The 21,951-nt window shown below is 48.8% G+C and overlaps 1 protein-coding gene across 1 annotated transcript in view; it reads right to left on the reverse strand.

Annotated features, from left to right (window-relative positions):
* fbxw5 (F-box and WD repeat domain containing 5) overlaps positions 1–21,951 on the reverse strand; it is a gene marked incomplete at its 3' end in the record, with an annotated part of 53,904 nt that overhangs the window by 11,597 nt on the left and 20,356 nt on the right. Inside the window, exon 2 of the mRNA XM_067981582.1 lies at positions 21,218–21,434. Coding sequence (XP_067837683.1) covers positions 21,218–21,410 — 193 coding nt within the window. The remainder of the gene's footprint in view (positions 1–21,217; positions 21,435–21,951) is intronic.

Raw genomic sequence — 21,951 nt, forward strand, 5'->3', positions numbered from 1 at the left:
GATAAAGGGGGAATTAGTGGATGTAGTATATTTGGATTTTCAAAAGGCATTCGATAAGGTGCCACACAAAAGGTTTTACACATGGCGTTGGGGATAATATATTAGCATGGATTGAGGATTGATTAACGGATAGAAAACAGAGAGTAGGAATAAACGGTTCATTTTCAGGTTGGCAGGTTGTAACTAGTGGGGTACCACAAGGATTGGTGCTTGGGCCTCAGCTATTTACAATCTGTATTAATGACTTAGATGAAGGGACGGAGTGTAATGTATCCAAGTTTGCTGACAATACAAAGCTAGGAGAGTCTGCAAAGGGATATGGACAGGTTGAGTGAGTGGGCAAGAAGGTGGCAGATGGAGTATAATGTGGGGAAATGTGAGGTTATTCACTTTGGTAGAAAGAATAGAAAAGCAGAATATTTTTTAAATGGTGAGAAACTCTTAAATGTTGGTGTTCAGAGAGACTTGGGTGTCCTTGTACACAAAACACAGGAAGTTAACATGCAGGTACAGCAAGCAATTAGGAAGGTAAATGGAATGTTGGCCTTTATTGCAAGGGGGTTGGAGTACAAGAGTACAAGTCTTGCTGCAATTGTACAGGGTTCCAGTGAGACCACACCTGGAGTATTGTGTACAGTTTTGGTCTCCTTACCAGAGGCGGTGCAACGAAGGTTCACTAGATTAATTCCTGGGATGAGAGGATTGTCCTATGAGGAGAGATTGAGTAGAATGGGCCTATACTCTCTGGAATTTAGAAGGATGAGAGGTAATCTCATTGAAACATATAAGATTCTGAGAGGGCTTGACAGGGTAGATACTGAAAGGGTGTTTCCACTGGCTGGAGAGTCTAGAACTAGAGGGCATAGTCTCAGGATAAGGGGTCGGCCATTTCACAGAGTTGAGGAGGAATTTCTTCACTCAGAGGGCTGTGACTCTTTGGAATTCTCTGTGGATGCTGAGTCGTTGAGTATATTCAAGGCTGAGAGTGATAGATTTTTGGACTCTAAGCGAATCAAAGGATATGGGGATCGGGCGGGAAAGTGGAGTTGAGGTTGAAGATCAGCCATGATCTTATTGAATGGCGGAGCAGGTACGAGGGGTCGTATGGCCTACTCCTGCTCCTATTTCTTATGTTCTTATGATCAAAGAAGTTGAAAATGTAGATAGAGAGAAACTATTTCCTCTGGTGGGGGGAGTCCAGAACAAGGGGACATAATCTTAAAATTAGAGCTGGGCCCTTCAGGGTGATGTCAGGAAGCACTTCTTTACACAAAGGGGAGTGGAAATCTGGAACTCTCTCCCCCAAAAAGATGTTGAGGCTGGGGGTCAATTGAAAATTTCAAAACTGAGGTTGATAGATTTTTGTTAGGCAAGGGGGTTAAAGATAAAGAAACCAAGACGGGTAAATAGAGTTAAGATACAGATCAGCCATGATTGAATTGGATGGCAGAACAGGCTCGAGGGGTTGAATGGCCTCCTCCTGTTCCCATGCCTTGTCTGTCCATTCTCTCTCCACCCTACCTCAGGATCCCTCTCCAGATGTATGTTCTTATGGACACCCTCTTCACCAATGACACTGGCTTACTCTTCGTTTCCCGCTATCATCAGTCACTATGTCCTGGTCCACCAGAACTCTTTTTCTAAACATTTCTGCTTCCTACCTCCCTCCCCATTTTCAAAACTCCTAAATGCTTTTTGTTTAACTGCGATTTTGGCCTCTAGCCGTTCTTGGTGCCATTTTTGTCCACTTTACCCAGTGATCAATCCAGCAAGCAATGTAATAAAGACAGGGTTATGCCAAAAAATTAAATGCCATAATGAGAGAGGGAGGGGTTTCGATGGGTCGATGGGAGGGTTAATGTACCAGAGGGAGGGGCTTCGATGGGAGAGTTAATGTACCAGAGGGAGGGGCTTCGATGGGAGAGTTAATGTACCAGAGGGAGGGGCTTTGATGGGAGGGTTAATGTACCAGAGGGAGGGGCTTCGATGGGAGGGTTAATGTACCAGAGGGAGGGGCTTCGATGGGAGAGTTAATGTACCAGAGGGAGGGGCTTCGATGGGAGAGTTAATGTACCAGAGGGAGGGGCTTCGATGGGAGAGTTAATGTACCAGAGGGAGGGGCTGCCATAAAAGAACCCACGGCCACTATTTGAAGAAGAGCAGGGGAGTTCTCCCAGTGTCCTGGGGCCAATATTTATCCCTCAACCAACATCACGAAAACAGATGATCTGGTCATTATCACACTGCTGTTTGTGGGATCTTGCTGTGTGTAAATTGGCTGCTGCATTCAAGTTCAAGTTCAACGTTGTGTTTGAAAGGGAGAAACCCGTAACACCTATTAAGATTCTAAATTTAGGTAAGGCCGACTTCAACAGGATGAGACAGAGACTATCCACAGTAAACTGGGCAAATCTGTTGATGGATAAAACGACAGACGATCAGTGAGAGGTGTTCATAGAATTATACAAATATAGAAAGGTTACAGCACGGAAGGAGGCCATTCGGCCCATCGAGTCCATGCCGGCTCTGTGCAAGAGCAATCCAGCTAGTCCCACTCCCCCGCCCTATCCCCGTAGCCCTGCAAATTTTTCCTTTCAAGTACTTATCCAGTTCCCTTTTGAAGGCCATGATTGAATCTGCCTCCACCACACCCTCAGGCAGTGCATTCCAGATCCTAACCACTCGCTGAGTAAAAAAGTTTTTCCTCATGTCATCTTTGGTTCTTTTGCCAATCGCCTTAAATCTATGTCCTCTGGTTCTTGACCCTTCAGCCAATGGGAAAAGTTTCTCTCTATCTAATCTGTCAAACCCTTCATGATTTTGAATACCTCTATCAAATCTCCTCTCAACCTTCTCTGTTCCAAGGAGAACAACCCCAGCTTCTCCAGTCTATCCACGTAACTCAAAGTCCCTCATCCCTACAATCATTCCAGTAAATCTTTTCTGCACCCTCTCTAAAGCCTTCACTTCTTTCCTAAAGTGTGGTGCCCAGAACTGGACACAATACTCCAGTTGTGGCCGAACCAGTGTTTTATAAAGGTTCATCATGACTTCCTTGCTTTTGTACTCCATGCCTCTATTTATAAAGCCCAGGATCCCGTATGCTTTTTTAACCGCTTTCTCAACCTGCCCTGACACTTTCAACGATTTGTACACATATACCCCCAGATCTCTCTGTTCCTGTACCCTTTTTAGAGTTGTGCCCTCTAGTTTATATTGCCTCTCCTCGTTCTTCCTACTGAAATGTATCACTTTGCATTTTTCTGTGTTAAATTTCATCTGCCATGTGTCTGCACATTACACCAGCCTATCTATGTCCTCTTGAAGTCTATCACTATCCTCCTCACTGCTCACTACACTTCCAAGTTTTGTGTCATCTGCAAATTTTGAAATTGTGCCCTGTGCACCCAAGTCCAAGTTATTAATATATATCAAGAAAAGCAGTGGTCCCAGCACCGACCCCTGGGGAACAGCACTGTACACCTCCCTCCAGTCCGAAAAACAACCGTTCACCACTACTCTCTGTTTCCTGTCACTTAACCAATTCTGTATCCATGCTGCCACTGACTCTTTTATTCCATGGGCTTCAACCTTGATGATAAGCCTACCATGCGGCACTTTATCAAACGCCTTTTGAAAGTCCATACACAAAACATCAAATGCATTGCCCTCATCGACCCTCTCCGTTACTTCATCAAAAAACTCTGTCAAGTTAGTTGGCTTTCAAAAAAGAATTTAACGTGATACAGAACCAGTTTATACCCCTAAGGGGCAACAGCTCTACTGACCAAAAAAAACAGCCAAGGACGACAAAAGAGGTAAGGGACAACATAAAACTAAATGAAAAAGCATATAAAATTTCAAAAAATAGCACAGATCCTGGCAACTGGGAGAGATACAAAGAACAGCAAAGAGTGACAAAACAGATAGCAAGAGCTACACTTCAGTCCATCACCAGCATCTCCACATCATACAAAAAAGGAGTGTGTAAAGAAAGTTGCAAGGGATATTAAAATCAACACAAACATTTTTTACAATTATATTAGGAAAAAAGATGGTGGTCAAGAGCAAAGTGGGCCACTAAAAAACTGATAATGGTGAGATTGTAAATGAAAATAAGGAAATGGCGGACATGTTAAATAATTACTTTGTGTCAGTATTTACAGTAGAGGAAGAGGATAGCATGCCGGACACTCCAAGGAAATTAATTTTGAATCAGGGACGATGACTCACCATAATTAACGTAAGTTAATTAACAGAATTGAAGAAAATAATGGCACTAAAGAGTGACAAAACCACAGGACCAGATGGCCTAACTATAATCTTCCAAAGTTCTCCCGATTCAGGGACCGTTCCTTTAGATTGGAAAATTGCACATTCTGCTTTTTAAGAAAGGTGAGAGAAGGAAACCAGGGAATTATAGACCAGTTATCATTAAAATGTCATGGACAGGTATAGAAAATAATCAAAAAGGCTAATGGAATGCTGGAATACAAGGGGGTAGAAGTTTTGCTACAGCTACACAAAGCCCCGGTTAGACCACACCTGGAGTACTTGTTCAGTTCGGGGCACTGCACCTTAGGGAGGATATATTGGCCTTGGAGGGAGTGCAGTGTAGATTTACTAGAATGATACCCGGACTCCAAGGGTTAAATTCCGAGGAGAGATTATACAAACTAGGGTTGTATTCCCTGGAATTTAGAAGATTATGGAGTGATTTGATCAAAGTTTTCAAGATATTAAGGGGAACTGATAGGGTAGATAGAGAGAAACTATTTCCGCTGGTTGGGGAGTCTCGGACTAGGGGACATAGCCTAAAAATTAGAGCCAGGATTTCAGGAGTGAAGTTAGGAAACACTTCTACACACAAAGAGTGGGAGAAGTTTGGAATGCTCGTCCATAAACAGCAGTTGGTGCTAGCTCAATTGTTAATTTTAAATCTGAGATTGATAGATTCTTGTTAATCAAAGGTATTAAGGGATATGGGGCTAAGGTGGGTATATGGAGTTAGGTCACAGATCAGCCATGGTCTCATTGAATGGCGGAACAGGCTCGAGGGGCTAAATGGCCTCCTCCTGTTCCGATGTGTTTCCTACTTTACAACTTCAAAACTATTTCATTGGTTGTAAAGCGTTTTGGGAGTCCTGGAGTCATGAAAGGCGCGATATAAATGCAAGTCTTTCTTTCTTTAATATGGGCAACAATCTGGCCAGATATTAGCAGGTTATTCACCAGACTCGGTTCTGTTTCCTAATTCATTTTGTGCTGACTAAAGTCTGGCCTCTCCACTCACCCTCTGGTCTGAACACTCACCCTCACATCTGTACTGTCAAATCACATCCATATTTTTAAATATAATTTCCCCTTTCCCGACCTGCCCTCCGCCATCCAATGAGCCAAAGACTGTGCTCTACAGAGATTGATGGAATAGACTCGTCCCTTCCAACAGTACAGAGGCAGGACACGATGGAGTGGGGTGAGCTGATTTACCATTCAGCTCACGAGAAAGGCCATGGAAGGTGGGCCACACTCGGCTAGCAAGGGTGCGCTGTGAGGCCAGGAACGCCTATGCAAAGAGAGGCAAGTGGTGGATGGATCTTGGAGTCCCAGGGAAGCTCGAGATGTCCACACTTCCTTGTTTTGTAGGAACATAGGAACAGGAGTAGGCCATTCAGCCCCTCGTGCCTGCTCTGCCATTTGATAAGATCATGACTGATCTGTGCTCTAACTCCATATACCTGCCTTTGGCCCATATCCCTTAATACCTTTGATGCCAAAAAGCTATCTATCTCAGATTTAAATTTAGCAATTGAGCTAGTATCAATTGCCGTTTGCGGAAGAGAGTTCCAAACTTCTACCACCCTTTGTGTGTAGAAATGTTTTCTAATCTCGCTCCTGAAAGGTCTGGCTCTAATTTTTAGACTGTGCCCCCTACTCCTAAAATCCCCAACCAGCGGAAATAGTTTCTCTCTATCCACCCTATCCGTTCCCCTTAATATCTTATAAACTTCGATCAGATCACCCCTTAACCTTCGAAACTCCAGAGAATACAACCCCAATTTGTGTAATCTCTCCTCGTAACTTAACCCTTGAAGTCCGGGTATCATTCTAGTAAACCTACGCTGCACTCCCTCCAAGGCCAATATGTCCTTCCGAAGGTGCGGTGCCCAGAACTGCTCACAGTACTCCAGGTGCGGTCTAACCAGGGTTTTGTATAGCTGCAGCATAACTTCTGCCCCCTTGTACTCCAGTCCTCTAGATATAAAGGCCAGCATTCCATTAGCCGCCTTGATTATTTTCTGCACCTGTTCATGACACTTCAATGATCTATGTACCTGAGGTCATCGAGGCCCCGAAACCTCTGGGGCCTACATGAGACCTTGAATCTGCCCAGACCTTCAGCACTTGGCTGAACCTTCACTCCTAACATTCCCCTCATCGTTCAAAAGTCTGTTGATACCATTTGTATCTGGAACCACTACCAATCACTGGCCTGCACAGAAAACTCTGAGCAAACTCCACACTAGGAGTTACCCAGGACCTAAATTGAAAGCTGAAAAAGCTGGGGTTACAGCGCTGCATAAATGACGTTCTCTCATCGCCAGGCACTGACCGTTCCAAGGGCACATGGCTCAGTTAACATTGATCAATGATTTGTTTCAGGAGGTTAATAAGGTGACAGTGTACCGCTGAGCACCACTCTGTAAAAATCACAAAATGAGGAAACTCTGATGTGATCCAAAAGTTTTCAGGCTTTGGAAGGGAATTTAGACAAGTTGATCAAGGCAAACTGTTCACAATGGGGGCAAGGTCACATCCCAGGTAAAAATTAAGAATTGTTCTTATGTAAAAGGGAAGTATGGGGGACTTTAACCCAAAGGGTAATCCAGGTGTGGAGCATGTCACCAGTAATGCAGACAATATAAATGGGATCAAGCGTTTCTGCAGAGAGAAGGGTTCAATGGATATGTGAAATAGTGGGGCTGATCGACCAAAAAAGGGATGGGTCTGTTGAGTCAATGGTCCGCTCCTGTTCTTAGTTCCACACATCTCTCTCTGACACACGATGGTGCACGATGTCCGAGCACCAGCTTGTAACATTGATTCACCAACGTTAATTGCTGCTTTGGAGATAGCCGTGGCTCAGTTGGTAGAACTGTCACCTGAGTTAGAAGAGTGCGGGTACACATCCCAATCCAGAGATGACAAAATGCAATATTTCACTGTCGGAGTACTGCAGTGTCGGAGGGGCAGTACTGAGGGAGTGCCGCACTGTTAAAGGGTCAGTACTGAGGGAGTGCTGCACTGTCGGACGGCTGCCAGGGAGGGAGTGCTGCACTGTTGGATGATCAGTACTGAGGGAGTGCTGCACTGTTGGTGGGTCAGTTACTGAGGGAAGGCTGCAATGCGGAACGGTCAGTACTGAGGGAGCGTTGCAGGTCAGAGGGTCAATGCTGCAGGAGTACTGCAATGGTGGTGGGCCGGTATTGAGGGAACGCTGCACTGTCGGAGGGTCAGTACTGAGGGAACGCTGCACTGTCGGAGGGTCAGTACTGAGGGAGTGCTGCACTGTCGGAGGGTCAGTACTGAGGGAGTGCTGCACTGTCAGAGGGTCAGTACTGAGGGAGCGTTGCACTGTCGGAGGGTCAGTACTGAGGGAGTGCTGCACTGTCGGACGGCTGCCAGGGAGGGAGTGCTGCACTGTTGGATGATCAGTACTGAGGGAGTGCTGCACTGTTGGTGGGTCAGTTACTGAGGGAAGGCTGCAATGCGGAACGGTCAGTACTGAGGGAGCGTTGCAGGTCAGAGGGTCAATGCTGCAGGAGTACTGCAATGGTGGTGGGCCGGTATTGAGGGAACACTGCACTGTCGGAGGGTCAGTACTGAGGGAACGCTGCACTGTCGGAGGGTCGGTACTGAGGGAGTGTCGCACTGTCGGAGGGGCAGTACTGAGTGAGTGTCGCACTGTCGGAGGGGCAGTACTGAGGGAGCACTGCACTGTCGGACGGCCAGTTCGGAGGGAGTGCTGCACTGTCTAAGGGTCAGTACTGAGTGAGTACCGCACTGTCGGCGGGTCAGTACTGAGTGAGTGTCGCACTGTCGGAGGGGCTGTTACTGAGGGAAGGCTGCACTTTGGAACGGTCAGTACTGAGGGAGCGCTGCACTGTCAGACGGCCAGCTCGGAGGGAGCGCTGCACTGTCGGAGGGTCAGTACTGAGTGAGTGTCGCACTGTCGGAGGGTCAGTACTGAGGGAGTGCTGAACTGTCGGAGGGTCAGTACTGAGGGAGCGCTGCACAGTCGGAGGGTCAATACTGAGGGAGTGCTGCACTGTTGGAGGGTCAGTACTGAGGGAGTGCCGCACTGTTGGAGGGTCAGTACTGAGGGAGCGCCGCACTGTCGGAGGGTCAGTACTGAGGGAGTGCTGCACTGTCGGAGGGCTGCACCGTCGGTGGGTCAGTACTATAGAACCATGGAAAAGATACAGCACAGAAGGGGGCCATTCGGCCCATCATGTCCGCGCCAGCTCGAAGAACAACCAGGTGCCCATTCTAATCCCACCTTCCAGCACCCGGTCCGTCGCCCTGCAGCTTACAGCACTTTAGGTGCAGGTCCAGGTACTTTTTAAAAGAGTTGAGTCCCTGCCTCTACCACCAATTCGGGCCGCGAATTCCATACACCCACCACCCTCTGGGTAAAAAAGTTTTTCCTCATGTCCCCTCTAATCCTTCCACCAATCAGCTTAAATCTATGTCCTCTAGTTCCTGAACTCTCCGCTAGGGGAAACAGGTACTTCCTGTCTACTCTATCTGGGCCCCTCATAATTTTGTACACCTCAATCAAGTCTCCCCTCAGCCTCCTCTGCTCCAAGGAAAACAACCCCAGCCTATCCAATCTCTCCTCGGAGCTGCCATTTTCAAGCCCTGGTGACATTCTTGTAAATCTTCTCTGCGTTCTCTCCAGAGCAATTACATCCTTCCTGTAATGTGGTGACCAGAACTGCGCACAATATTCCAGCTGCGGCCTCACCAGCGTTTTATACAGTTCCATCATTACATCCCTGCTTTTGTATTCTTTTCCTCGGCTAATAACAGAGAGCATTCCGTATGCCTTCTTCACAACCTTATCCACCTGTACTGCCTCCTTCAGGGACCTGTGCACATGCACTCCAAGGTCTCTAACTTCCTCTACTGAGACAGTGCTGCACTGTCGGAGGGTCAGTACTGAGGGAGTGCTGCACTGTCGGAGGGTCAGTACTGAATGAGTACCGCACTGTCGGAGGGGCAGTTACTGAGGGAAGGCTGCACTTTGGAACGGTCAGTACTGAGGGAGCGCTGCACTGTCAGACGGCCAGTTCGGAGGGAGCGCTGCACTGTCGGAGGGTCAGTACTGAGGGAGTGCTGCACTGTCGGAGGGTCAGTACTGAGGGAGTGCTGCACTGTCGGAGGGTCAGTACTGAGACAGCGCTGCACTGTCCGATGGTCAATACTGAGAGAGTGCTGCACAGTCGGAGGGTCAGTACTGAGGGAGTGCTGCACAGTCAGAGGGTCAGTACTGAGGGAGTGCTGCACAGTCGGAGGGTCAGTACTGAGGGAGCGCTGCACTGTTGGAGGGTCAGTACTGAGGGAGTGCTGCACAGTCGGAGGGTCAGTACTGAGGGAGTGCTGCACAGTCGGAGGGTCAGTACTGAGGGAGTGCTGCACTGTTGGAGGGTCAGTACTGAGGGAGTGCTGCACTGTCGGAGGGCTGCACCGTCGGTGGGTCAGTACTATAGAACCATAGAAAAGATACAGCACAGAAGGGGGCCATTGGGCCCATCATGTCCGCGCCGGCTCGAAGAACAACCAGGTGCCCATTCTAATCCCACCTTCCAGCACCCGGTCCGTCGCCCTGCAGCTTACAGCACTTTAGGTGCAGGTCCAGCTACTTTTTAAAAGAGTTGAGTCCCTGCCTCTACCACCAATTCGGGCAGCGAATTCCATACACCCACCACCCTCTGGGTAAAAAAGTTTTTCCTCATGTCCCCTCTAATCCTTCCACCAATCAGCTTAAATCTATGTCCTCTAGTTCCTGAACTCTCCGCTAGGGGAAACAGGTACTTCCTGTCTACTCTATCCGGGCCCCTCATAATTTTGTACACCTCAATCAAGTCTCCCCTCAGCCTCCTCTGCTCCAAGGAAAACAACCCCAGCCTATCCAATCTCTCCTCGGAGCTGCCATTTTCAAGCCCTGGTGACATTCTTGGAAATCTTCTCTGCACTCTCTCCAGAGCAATTACATCCTTCCTGTAATGTGGTGACCAGAACTGGGCACAATACTCCAGCTGTGGCCTCACCAGCGTTTTATACAGTTCCATCATTACATCCCTGCTTTTGTATTCTTTTCCTCGGCTAATAACAGAGAGCATTCCGTATGCCTTCTTCACAACCTTATCTACCTGTACTGCCTCCTTCAGGGACCAGTGCACATGCACTCCAAGGTCTCTAACTTCCTCTACTGAGACAGTGCTGCACTGTCGGAGGGTCAGTACTGAGGGAGTGCTGCACTGTCGGAGGGTCAGTACTGAGGGAGTGCTGCACTGTCAGAGGGTCAGTACTGAGGGAGTGCTGCACTGTCGGAGGGTCAGTATTGAGAAAGTGCTGCACTATCGGAGGGTCAGTACTGAGGGAGGGGCAGTATTGAGGGAGTGCTGCACTGTCGGAGGTTCAGTACTGAGGGAGTGCTGCACTGTCGGAGGGTCAGTACTGAGGGAGTGCTGCACTGTCGGAGGGTCAGTACTGAGGGAGTGCTGCACTGTCGGAGGGTCAGTACTGAGGGAGTGCTGCACTGTCGTAGGGTCAGTACTGAGGGAGTGCTGCACTATCGGAAGGTCAGTACTGAGGGAGGGGCAGTATTGAGGGAGTGCTGCACTGTCGGAGGTTCAGTACTGAGGGAGTGCTGCACTGTCGGTGGGTCAGTACTGAGGGAGTGCTGCACTGTCGGAGGGTCAGTACTGAGGGAGTGCTGCACTGTCGGAGGGTCAGTACTGAGGGAGTGCTGCACTGTCGGAGGGTCAGTACTGAGGGAGTGCTGCACTGTCGGACGGGCAGGTCTGAGCGAGTGCTGCACTGTCATACAGCACAGAAGGGGGCCATTCGGCCCATCATGTCCGCTCCAGCTCGAAGAACAACCAGGTGCCCATTCTAATCCCACCTTCCAGCACCCGGTCCGTAGCCCTGCAGCTTACAGCACTTTAGGTGCAGGTCCAGGTACTTTTTAAAAGAGTTGAGTCCCTGCCTCTACCACCAATTCGGGCAGTGAATTCCGTACACCCACCACCCTCTGGGTAAAAAAGTTTTTCCTCATGTCCCCTCTAATCCTTCCACCAATCAGCTTAAATCTATGTCCTCTAGTTCCTGAACTCTCCGCTAGGGGAAACAGGTACTTCCTGTCTACTCTATCTGGGCCCCTCATAATTTTGTACACCTCAATCAAGTCTCCCCTCAGCCTCCTCTGCTCCAAGGAAAACAACCCCAGCCTATCCAATCTCTCCTCGGAGCTGCCATTTTCAAGCCCTGGTGACATTCTTGTAAATCTTCTCTGCACTCTCTCCAGAGCAATTACATCCTTCCTGTAATGTGGTGACCAGAACTGGGCACAATACTCCAGCTGTGGCCTTACCAGCGTTTTATACAGTTCCATCATTACATCCCTGCTTTTGTATTCTTTTCCTCGGCTAATAACAGAGAGCATTCCGTATGCCTTCTTCACAACCTTATCTACCTGTACTGCCTCCTTCAGGGACCTGTTCACATGCACTCCAAGGTCTCTAACTTCCTCTACTGAGACAGTGCTGCACTGTCGGAGGGTCAGTACTGAGGGAGTGCTGCACTGTCGGAGGGTCAGTACTGAGGGAGTGCTGCACTGTCCGATGGTCAATACTGAGAGAGGGCTGCAATGTCGGAGGGTCAGTACTGAGGGAGTGCTGCAATGTCGGAGGGTCAGTACTGAGGGAGTGCTGCACTGTCGGAGGGTCAGTACTGAGGGAGTGCTGCACTGTCGGAGGAGCAGTACGGAAGGAGTGCTGCACTGTCCGATGGTCAATACTGAGGGAGTGCTGCACTGTCCGATGGTCAATACTGAGAGAGTGCTGCACTGTCGGAGGGTCAGTACTGAGGGAGTGCTGCACTGTCGGAGGAGCAGTACGGAGGGAGTGCTGCACTGTCGGAGGGTCAGTACGGAGGGAGTGCTGCACTGTCGGAGGGTCAGTACGGAGGGAGTGCTGCACTGTCGGAGGGTCAGTACTGAGGGAGTGCTGCACTGTCGGAGGGTCAGTACGGAGGGAGTGCTGCACTGTCGGAGGGTCAGTACTGAATGAGTACCGCACTGTCGGAGGGGCAGTTACTGAGGGAAGGCTGCACTTTGGAACGGTCAGTACTGAGGGAGCGCTGCACTGTCGGACGGTCAGTACTGAGGGAGTGCTGCACTGTCGGAGGGTCAGTACTGAGGGAGTGCTGCACTGTCGGAGGGTCAGTACTGAGACAGCGCTGCACTGTCCGATGGTCAATACTGAGAGAGTGCTGCACAGTCGGAGGGTCAGTACTGAGGGAGTGCTGCACAGTCAGAGGGTCAGTACTGAGGGAGTGCTGCACAGTCGGAGGGTCAGTACTGAGGGAGCGCTGCACTGTTGGAGGGTCAGTACTGAGGGAGTGCTGCACAGTCGGAGGGTCAGTACTGAGGGAGTGCTGCACTGTTGGAGGGTCAGTACTGAGGGAGTGCTGCACTGTCGGAGGGCTGCACCATCGGTGGGTCAGTACTATAGAACCATAGAAAAGATACAGCACAGAAGGGGGCCATTGGGCCCATCATGTCCGCGCCGGCTCGAAGAACAACCAGGTGCCCATTCTAATCCCACCTTCCAGCACCCGGTCCGTAGCCCTGCAGCTTACAGCACTTTAGGTGCAGGTCCAGCTACTTTTTAAAAGAGTTGAGTCCCTGCCTCTACCACCAATTCGGGCAGCAAATTCCATACACCCACCACCCTCTGGGTAAAAAAGTTTTTCCTCATGTCCCCTCTAATCCTTCCACCAATCAGCTTAAATCTATGTCCTCTAGTTCCTGAACTCTCCGCTAGGGGAAACAGGTACTTCCTGTCTACTCTATCCGGGCCCCTCATAATTTTGTACACCTCAATCAAGTCTCCCCTCAGCCTCCTCTGCTCCAAGGAAAACAACCCCAGCCTATCCAATCTCTCCTCGGAGCTGCCATTTTCAAGCCCTGGTGACATTCTTGTAAATCTTCTCTGCATTCTCTCCAGAGCAATTACATCCTTCCTGTAATGTGGTGACCAGAACTGGGCACAATACTCCAGCTGTGGCCTCACCAGCGTTTTATACAGTTCCATCATTACAGCCCTGCTTTTGTATTCTTTTCCTCGGCTAATAACAGAGAGCATTCCGTATGCCTTCTTCACAACCTTATCTACCTGTACTGCCTCCTTCAGGGACCAGTGCACATGCACTCCAAGGTCTCTAAATTCCTCTACTGAGACAGTGCTGCACTGTCGGAGGGTCAGTACTGAGGGAGTGCTGCACTGTCGGAGGGTCAGTACTGAGGGAGTGCTGCACTGTCGGAGGGTCAGTATTGAGAAAGTGCTGCACTATCGGAGGGTCAGTACTGAGGGAGGGGCAGTATTGAGGGAGTGCTGCACTGTCGGAGGTTCAGTACTGAGGGAGTGCTGCACTGTCGGAGGGTCAGTACTGAGGGAGTGCTGCACTGTCGGAGGGTCAGTACTGAGGGAGTGCTGCACTGTCGGAGGGTCAGTACTGAGGGAGTGCTGCACTGTCGGACGGGCAGGTCTGAGCGAGTGCTGCACTGTCATACAGCACAGAAGGGGGCCATTCGGCCCATCATGTCCGCTCCAGCTCGAAGAACAACCAGGTGCCCATTCTAATCCCACCTTCCAGCACCCGGTCCGTCGCCCTGCAGCTTACAGCACTTTAGGTGCAGGTCCAGGTACTTTTTAAAAGAGTTGAGTCCCTGCCTCTACCACCAATTCGGGCAGCGAATTCCATACACCCACCACCCTCTGGGTAAAAAAGTTTTTCCTCATGTCCCCTCTAATCCTTCCACCAATCAGCTTAAATCTATGTCCTCTAGTTCCTGAACTCTCCGCTAGGGGAAACAGGTACTTCCTGTCTACTCTATCTGGGCCCCTCATAATTTTGTACACCTCAATCAAGTCTCCCCTCAGCCTCCTCTGCTCCAAGGAAAACAACCCCAGCCTATCCAATCTCTCCTCGGAGCTGCCATTTTCAAGCCCTGGTGACATTCTTGTAAATCTTCTCTGCACTCTCTCCAGAGCAATTACATCCTTCCTGTAATGTGGTGACCAGAACTGGGCACAATACTCCAGCTGTGGCCTTACCAGCGTTTTATACAGTTCCATCATTACATCCCTGCTTTTGTATTCTTTTCCTCGGCTAATAACAGAGAGCATTCCGTATGCCTTCTTCACAACCTTATCTACCTGTACTGCCTCCTTCAGGGACCTGTTCACATGCACTCCAAGGTCTCTAACTTCCTCTACTGAGACAGTGCTGCACTGTCGGAGGGTCAGTACTGAGGGAGTGCTGCACTGTCGGAGGGTCAGTACTGAGGGAGTGCTGCACTGTCCGATGGTCAATACTGAGAGAGGGCTGCAATGTCGGAGGGTCAGTACTGAGGGAGTGCTGCAATGTCGGAGGGTCAGTACTGAGGGAGTGCTGCACTGTCGGAGGGTCAGTACTGAGGGAGTGCTGCACTGTCGGAGGAGCAGTACGGAAGGAGTGCTGCACTGTCGGAGGGTCAGTACTGAGGGAGTGCTGCACTGTCGGAGGAGCAGTACGGAAGGAGTGCTGCACTGTCCGATGGTCAATACTGAGGGAGTGCTGCACTGTCCGATGGTCAATACTGAGAGAGTGCTGCACTGTCGGAGGGTCAGTACTGAGGGAGTGCTGCACTGTCGGAGGAGCAGTACGGAGGGAGTGCTGCACTGTCGGAGGAGCAGTACGGAGGGAGTGCTGCACTGTCGGAGGAGCAGTACGGAGGGAGTGCTGCACTGTCGGAGGAGCAGTACGGAGGGAGTGCTGCACTGTCGGAGGGTCAGTACTGAGCGAGTGCTGCACTGTCGGAGGGTCAGTACTGAGGGAGTGCTGCACTGTCGGAGGGTCAGTACTGAGGGAGTGCTGCACTGTCGGAGGGTCAGTACTGAGGGAGTGCTGCACTGTCGGAGGGTCAGTACTGAGGGAGTGCTGCACTGTCGGAGGGTCAGTACTGAGGGAGTGCTGCACTGTCGGAGGGTCAGTACTGAGGGAGTGCTGCACTGTCGGAGGGTCAGTACTGAGGGAGTGCTGCACTGTCGGAGGGTCAGTACTGAGGGAGTGCTGCACTGTCGGAGGGTCAGTACTGAGGGAGTGCTGCACTGTCGGAGGGTCAGTACGGAGGGAGTGCTGCACTGTCGGAGGAGCAGTACGGAGGGAGTGCTGCACTGTCGGAGGAGCAGTACGGAGGGAGTGCTGCACTGTCGGAGGAGCAGTACGGAGGGAGTGCTGCACTGTCGGAGGAGCAGTACGGAGGGAGTGCTGCACTGTCGGAGGAGCAGTACGGAGGGAGTGCTGCACTGTCGGAGGTGGCGTCTTTCGGATGAGACTGCACTTTCCTAAAACTTGCAGCGAATGGCAGACAGTAACCAGTACTGAAGAGATCAGCCAGGCAGAATTACTGATTTAAAAAACATAAAATTTCCTTCCTCATTCCTTCAGCAGTCTGTTGGTGGGATTCAGGCCCACGGGTGCCAGCTCACATCAAGTTACCTCATGTGTGAGCGTGGACACCAAGAGGGTTACTTTATCCTACCCAGCCCGTGGGGAAAAGGACGGGATCGGGCGCAGCACTGGTTTTACACCCTGCCCGATATTACTCTCCATTGAAGTCAGTAGAGAGTAACCTTGGGCGTATGTAAAACTGCCGTTCCCCATGATCCCATGGGACTCCTGCCCGGTGAGTTCGGTTAAAATTACCCTCCAAGTGTCAGCAGGCTATTTGACCTCTGGGGGAATGTGTGTCGGTGGGAAATAAACTGCTCACCTCTTACTGAATCCCCTCCCCTTCTCGAGCCAGATTATGGGTTCAATACTTCGACAGGGGCCGTGTGCCCTCGTAAATCTCAACTAGTGCAATGTCAGAGGTGCCTCCACTCTGATAAGAAACTGGTATGGATTGTGAGCTGGTAACGGAATGAGGTGGGAACAGGGTCTTTGGGCATTTGGCGCAGAGGAGGAAGGAGGTGCTAAGAAGACAAGGTGATATTATACACAACTTTAAAGCAGAACAAAAGAACAAATAAACATTGCAACACAGGAAGGGGCAGTGACGTGTCAATCCTACCAGATGTGAGTTTCAAACGCCAGTTGCTAACTCACTGAAACACACTCATGGGAAGTGTCACCAACTCCCGTTGCTCGAGCTCAGAACCCGAGAACTGGAGGAGATGATGGAGACAATCCGAGACATCTGGGAGGGACAGCAGTTTCTGGAGCGAGAGTTGAGGGGATAGTCACACACAGAGAGATAGGGAGCAGGCAATGGAGGAGGAAAGATGGACATCTATCTGAGGGGTGAAGGCAGGAAGGAAAGGTTAGGACAGGAGTGTCCAGGGCCACTGATGCTCTCAAACGGATTCAAAGCTCCAGCTTCCTGTGGGGAGAATGAGGACTCTGGGCAGGGCCATCAAGAGGTGGCTCAGGGTGGGATAGTTTAGTGAAACAGCATGAAATGCAGTAGTGAGAGGGGATTCAACAGTTAGAGGGGCTGACACATGGCCAGTTCCAGATATTCTGTTGCCTCCCAGGTGATGGGGTAAGGGACATATTGCATAGACTGAAACAGACTGTACAAGGGGAGGGAGAGCAGCTAGTTATTGGGGTCCATAGTGGAGCAAGTGATGTGGGTTAAGAAAGGCCGGAGGGCATTGCCTCCAGTTCCAGGGCAGATGGGAGCTATTCCACAAGGATGGGCTTCACCTGAAACGGCAGGGTGTTAATGTACTGGCAAAACAATAGGGAAGTGACAAGATATTTAAACTAGATGGACGGCAGCCGGGGCGGGGGGGGGGGGGGGAGGGTGCTGGAAAAGGATCAGCTAATAGAGAAGCAGAAATAGATGAGGGCAATATTCACGCAGAAAATCATTTAGCAAGAGGAATATGGAGTAAAGAAATAAAATCAAATGGACTGGTTATAAATGGGGAAATAAGTGAAGTAAAGGGAGGGGGGAGCACGGACAAAACTATCATGTGACAAAGAGCTGTGTTTCAAAAAGGTTCACTACATGTGTCACAATGTGCAAAGTGTGGGAAATAAACTGGGCGAACTTTACACATTCACTAAAAAAGAAAACTACTGGTAGTTTTAGGATGCCATGGATTAATAAAGAGGTTAGAAACTGAATAAAATTGAAGGGCCTATGAAAATGAGAAAATAAGAAGAGCAGGATAAGGAAAGAGGGAGTATGAGGTAAAAATATCAAAAAACATCAAAAGGAACAGTAAAGTATTTTAGAAATGTATCAAAAAAAGAGAATTGTTAAAAGTGAGGTGAGACCCCTGAGAGGGGAGGGTTGTCAATTAGTAGATAACGATCAATAAATAACAGAGGTATTTAATAAGCACTATGCATCGGTTCTTACCAAAGAGAAGGATAAGGAGGTGAATCCTGAAGTGGTTGAGAGGGAGATGAGCAATATTATGGAAGGATGTGAGGGCCTTAGAGAGGATGCAGAAAAGATTTACTAGAATTCTTCCAAGGACGAAGGACTTCAGTTACGTGGATAGACTGGAGAAGCTGGGGTTGTTCTCCTTAGAGCAGAGAAGGTTAAGAGGAGATTTGATAGAAGTGTTCAAAATCATGAAGGGTTCAGATAAGGTAAGTAAAGAGAAACTGTTCCCATTGGCGGAAGGGTCGAGAACCAGAGGACATAGATTTAAGGTGATTGGCAAAAGAACCAAAGGCGACATGAGGAAAAACTATTTTACGCAGCGAGTAGTTCTGATCTGGAATGCACTGCCTGAAAGGGTGTTGGAAGCAGATTCAATCATGGTTTTCAAAAAAGAATTGGATAAATACTTGAAGGGAAGAAATTTGCAGCGATAAGGGAATAGAGCGGGGGAGTGGGACTAACTGGATTGCTCTTACAAAAAGCCAGCACAGTCTCGATGGGCCGAATAGCCTCCTTCTATGCTGTAACCATTCTATGATTCTATGAAAACAATAAGTTAGTTAGACTACAGAAAGACAATCACCAGAGCTCATAGGGATACATCCCAGAATCCTGGGTTATTAATGGGGAAAAAATAACAGCAGTAATTATAGTCTGAATGGAAGCAGGCTCGGTGCTGTGGAAGAGCACAGGGATTTGCAGTATTGGGCTTCACACTGTCTGTAGACAAGGAAGGATACTGAGGCTTTAAAGAGGGTAGCACACAGATTCACTGGTATGCTGCCTGGTATTGAGGAAATACAAACATGAGGAAAAACTTGAAAAATTGGGCTTGTTTAATTAGAACAATGCAGATTACAGGCCGATAAGACAGAAGTGTTTAAAATAATGAAACGATAGGGCATGGTAGATAGGAGCAGACTGTTTCCAGTAGTCAAGAACGAGGGACCAGCGATACAAGATTAAATGTAAGAGATTTAGAACAGGGTGCAGGAGAAACTTCTTCACACAGAGAGTTGTGGGGTTGTGGAATTCACTTCCAGGGTCAGTGGTTGAGGCAGAAACTGTCAACATTGAAGATTAGATTGGGATAGGTGGGTGAGGGAGATGGGCTGAAGAGATACAGGAACAGGGTCAATGTGAGCAGAACTGTGCTCGTGGGGAGAGCAAACACCGACACGGACTGGATGGGCCGTTTTGTAACTTCGATGATGTGAAATGTACCCCACTTGTATTTTAGTTCTTGCTGATTGCCACCTTCAGGCCCAACAAAGGATTGATCTCAGGTTCTATTATCTCAAAGTATATAAGGGAGGCTGGTCGGCCTTTTTGGTAATAGAGGATAGTTTCTCCCGGAAGCTATTACCAGTTGCACTGTGCAACTGGAAACGGCTCCTGGAAGTAATCGTTTTCTATTTAAAAATAAACCCGCTCCCAACACTAAGTTAGTTGTTTTAGTATTTTCACTGAGCCTTAAATTGAGAGGGTTGGAGGTTGTCGGGGCACTCCTGAAGGATAAGTGAGTGTAATGCCCTGTACCTCAGCCTGCAGCAAGAACAAGCATCACTGCTCACCACAGATTTCAGTTTTTTGCACGAGATATTTTCTCAGGTTAGAGGTCACTGGTCACTCCTGTAAATGGACCTCGCGCCCCTTATGATCTGGGTGCACCATTCCTGCTCATTATCTACTTCAATGACAGCGAGACCCAGTGATTGTAACAGGGAACCCTTACTCCATAAACTGGCGATGGGGATGCAGCAAGTGCCCCTCTTTTTACCAACAGCGGAGTGGATCAACTTTTCAACCAGTCGAGACACAGATTCTAACCAACAATTGGTTTTATTTACATGTGATAAATGAACAAGCAGCACACCGTTGCACACAGTCAGATTGATTGTTCTCTGCATGCCTCAGCATATAAAATAACACAGACACAACGTGCTTTTTCTCTGAATATAGTTGCTCACCATATGTTTCCTATCACCTCACACTAACCTGATTTTGCTCATCAGGCTGGCATAGAAGTTTAAACAACTCAGCTTTATAGTTTGTGAATGCGAGTTACAAACACATTGACATTCTTTCCATCTCTAACTGAAAATTGTTAATGTAAATGTGCGGGAAGAAGTGTCTGCCAAGTTTTCAGCTCCAGCCAATCGAGATCCCTGCCCTCTTTCAAAGGGCTCCGAAATAGCTGTCAATCAAAGTCACTACGCCACCCCCCCCCTCCTCCCCCAGGTGGAAGGCCATTCTCTGAAGTGTGACCAGGGGCTCCGGAAGTCTGGCTGGCTGCAAGCCCTGCCTGCAGGCAAAATCTTAAACAGCAAGATGTTGGAATGGTACTCCTGTGGATCAAAGGAACAGGAGGAGGCCATTCAGACCTTCAAGCCTGTTACACCATTCAATTAGTTCAAGGTTGATCTGTATCTCAACTCCATTCACCTTGATATTCTTGCCTAACAAAACTCTAGTGATCTCAGTCTTGAAAATTTCAATGGACCCCACCATCCACAGCCTCTGGGGAGAGTTCCAGATTTCCACCCTGTGTGAAAACGTGCTTCCTGACATCACCCCTGAACGGCCCAGCTCTAATTTTAGGATTTTGCCCTCTTGTTCTGGACTCTCCCACCAGAGGAAATAGGTTCTCTCTATCTGCCCCATCAAATCCTTTATCATTTTACAGCTTGATTAGATCACCCCTCAATCGTCTATACTCAAGGAATGTAAACAAAGTTTTTGCAACCTGGTCTCATGATTTAACCCTTTTAGCCCCGGTATCATTATATCTGGTGAATCTGCACTACACCCCCTCCAAGGCCAATATATCCTTCCTGAGGTACAGTGCCCAGAACTGAATGCTCAGATGGGGTCCGACCAACTGAAACATAACTTTGTATTCCAGCCCCCTTGAGATAAAGGCCAACATTCCATTAGTCTTTTTGATTGCTTTTTGTAACTATCTACTAGCTTTTAGTGATTTGTGTACCTGGACACCCAAATCCCTTGGCTCCTCATCTCTCGCCATTAAGATAATGTTCCAATGTATCTTTCTCGGCTCCAAGGTGGACAAGAGGCCCATCTCCAGCAATATGAGATGTTTGTAATTGTGAGTATTGGCCCCCATTAATACCTCAAGACCTCATTGTTTAGTTGAAACAATTTGACATCATGAGGAGACCAATCCTAGTCAACTGTCTGAGCCAAGAGCTCATGCTTTGTGTGAACTTGGGAATTAACCCTTTACACTGCATCCAACAGTGCATAAGTTCAAAAATTCACTACAGGCAAAAAAAAATCCATTTTGCCACACTGCCATTAGAAATCCTGGGAAAGTGTCTAACTCTAGAGGAGGAAAAATAAAGACTTGCATTTATATCACGCCTTTCACACCTCAGGACGTCCCAAGGCGCTATACAGCCAATGAAGTACGTTTGAAGTGTAGTCACTGTTGAAGAGAGCCAGAAAGCAATAGAGACTAACCTGGGTGGCGGGGGACCGTTCGATTCACATTGTAGTAACGGTAAAAGAGATCCCTCCACAGAAATTCGTCGCGGGACACTCCGTACCACTGCCTGCAGGTGGCACCGACAGCCAGGATATCCTGGTGTTCCAGGTTCAGGAAAACCTCGAGGAGGATGGTGTCCGGCAGCTGGGGGAAGCCCCCTCCGTCCATCGTATCATTCTGAGCTCAGGTGCACTGAATACAAAAATCAACACAAAACAATAAAGCACCACTGCTCTGTCTGGGGAGGGGGATACCGAGAGGGAGAGAAACCCCTGAAGCCACCTAGGTCCTTCAGAACTTTCCTTAGGCCTCTGAAAATGTCAATAAAGGTTTCCAGTTGTGTATCTCTGATATTTTACTTACTGTACACAGCTGGAAGCACCACTATGAAGAGATTCAACAAAGTTAATCTACACAGCAGACCACTGTTGCAGTGTTGAAATGCCAGGTACGGAAGTTAAAAACTAGTTGGGAAAGAGGGAAGTTGAGCGGCAATGATACATACCCAGGTGTATTGTAACAGGCGGATATTCTCACTTTAAACTTACAACACACAGTGTTTGCAACTATTTAATCCTCTCCTCACCCAATGTCCACACAGGGGAACCGTACCGAACGGTCAGTATGTGAACGCAGTACCGAACGGTCAGTAGGTGAACGCAGTACCGAACGGTCAGTAGGTGAACGCAGTACCGAACGGTCAGTAGGT

Source organism: Heptranchias perlo, unplaced genomic scaffold (assembly GCF_035084215.1).
Source record: "Heptranchias perlo isolate sHepPer1 unplaced genomic scaffold, sHepPer1.hap1 HAP1_SCAFFOLD_807, whole genome shotgun sequence".
Classification (NCBI taxonomy): domain Eukaryota; kingdom Metazoa; phylum Chordata; class Chondrichthyes; order Hexanchiformes; family Hexanchidae; genus Heptranchias; species Heptranchias perlo.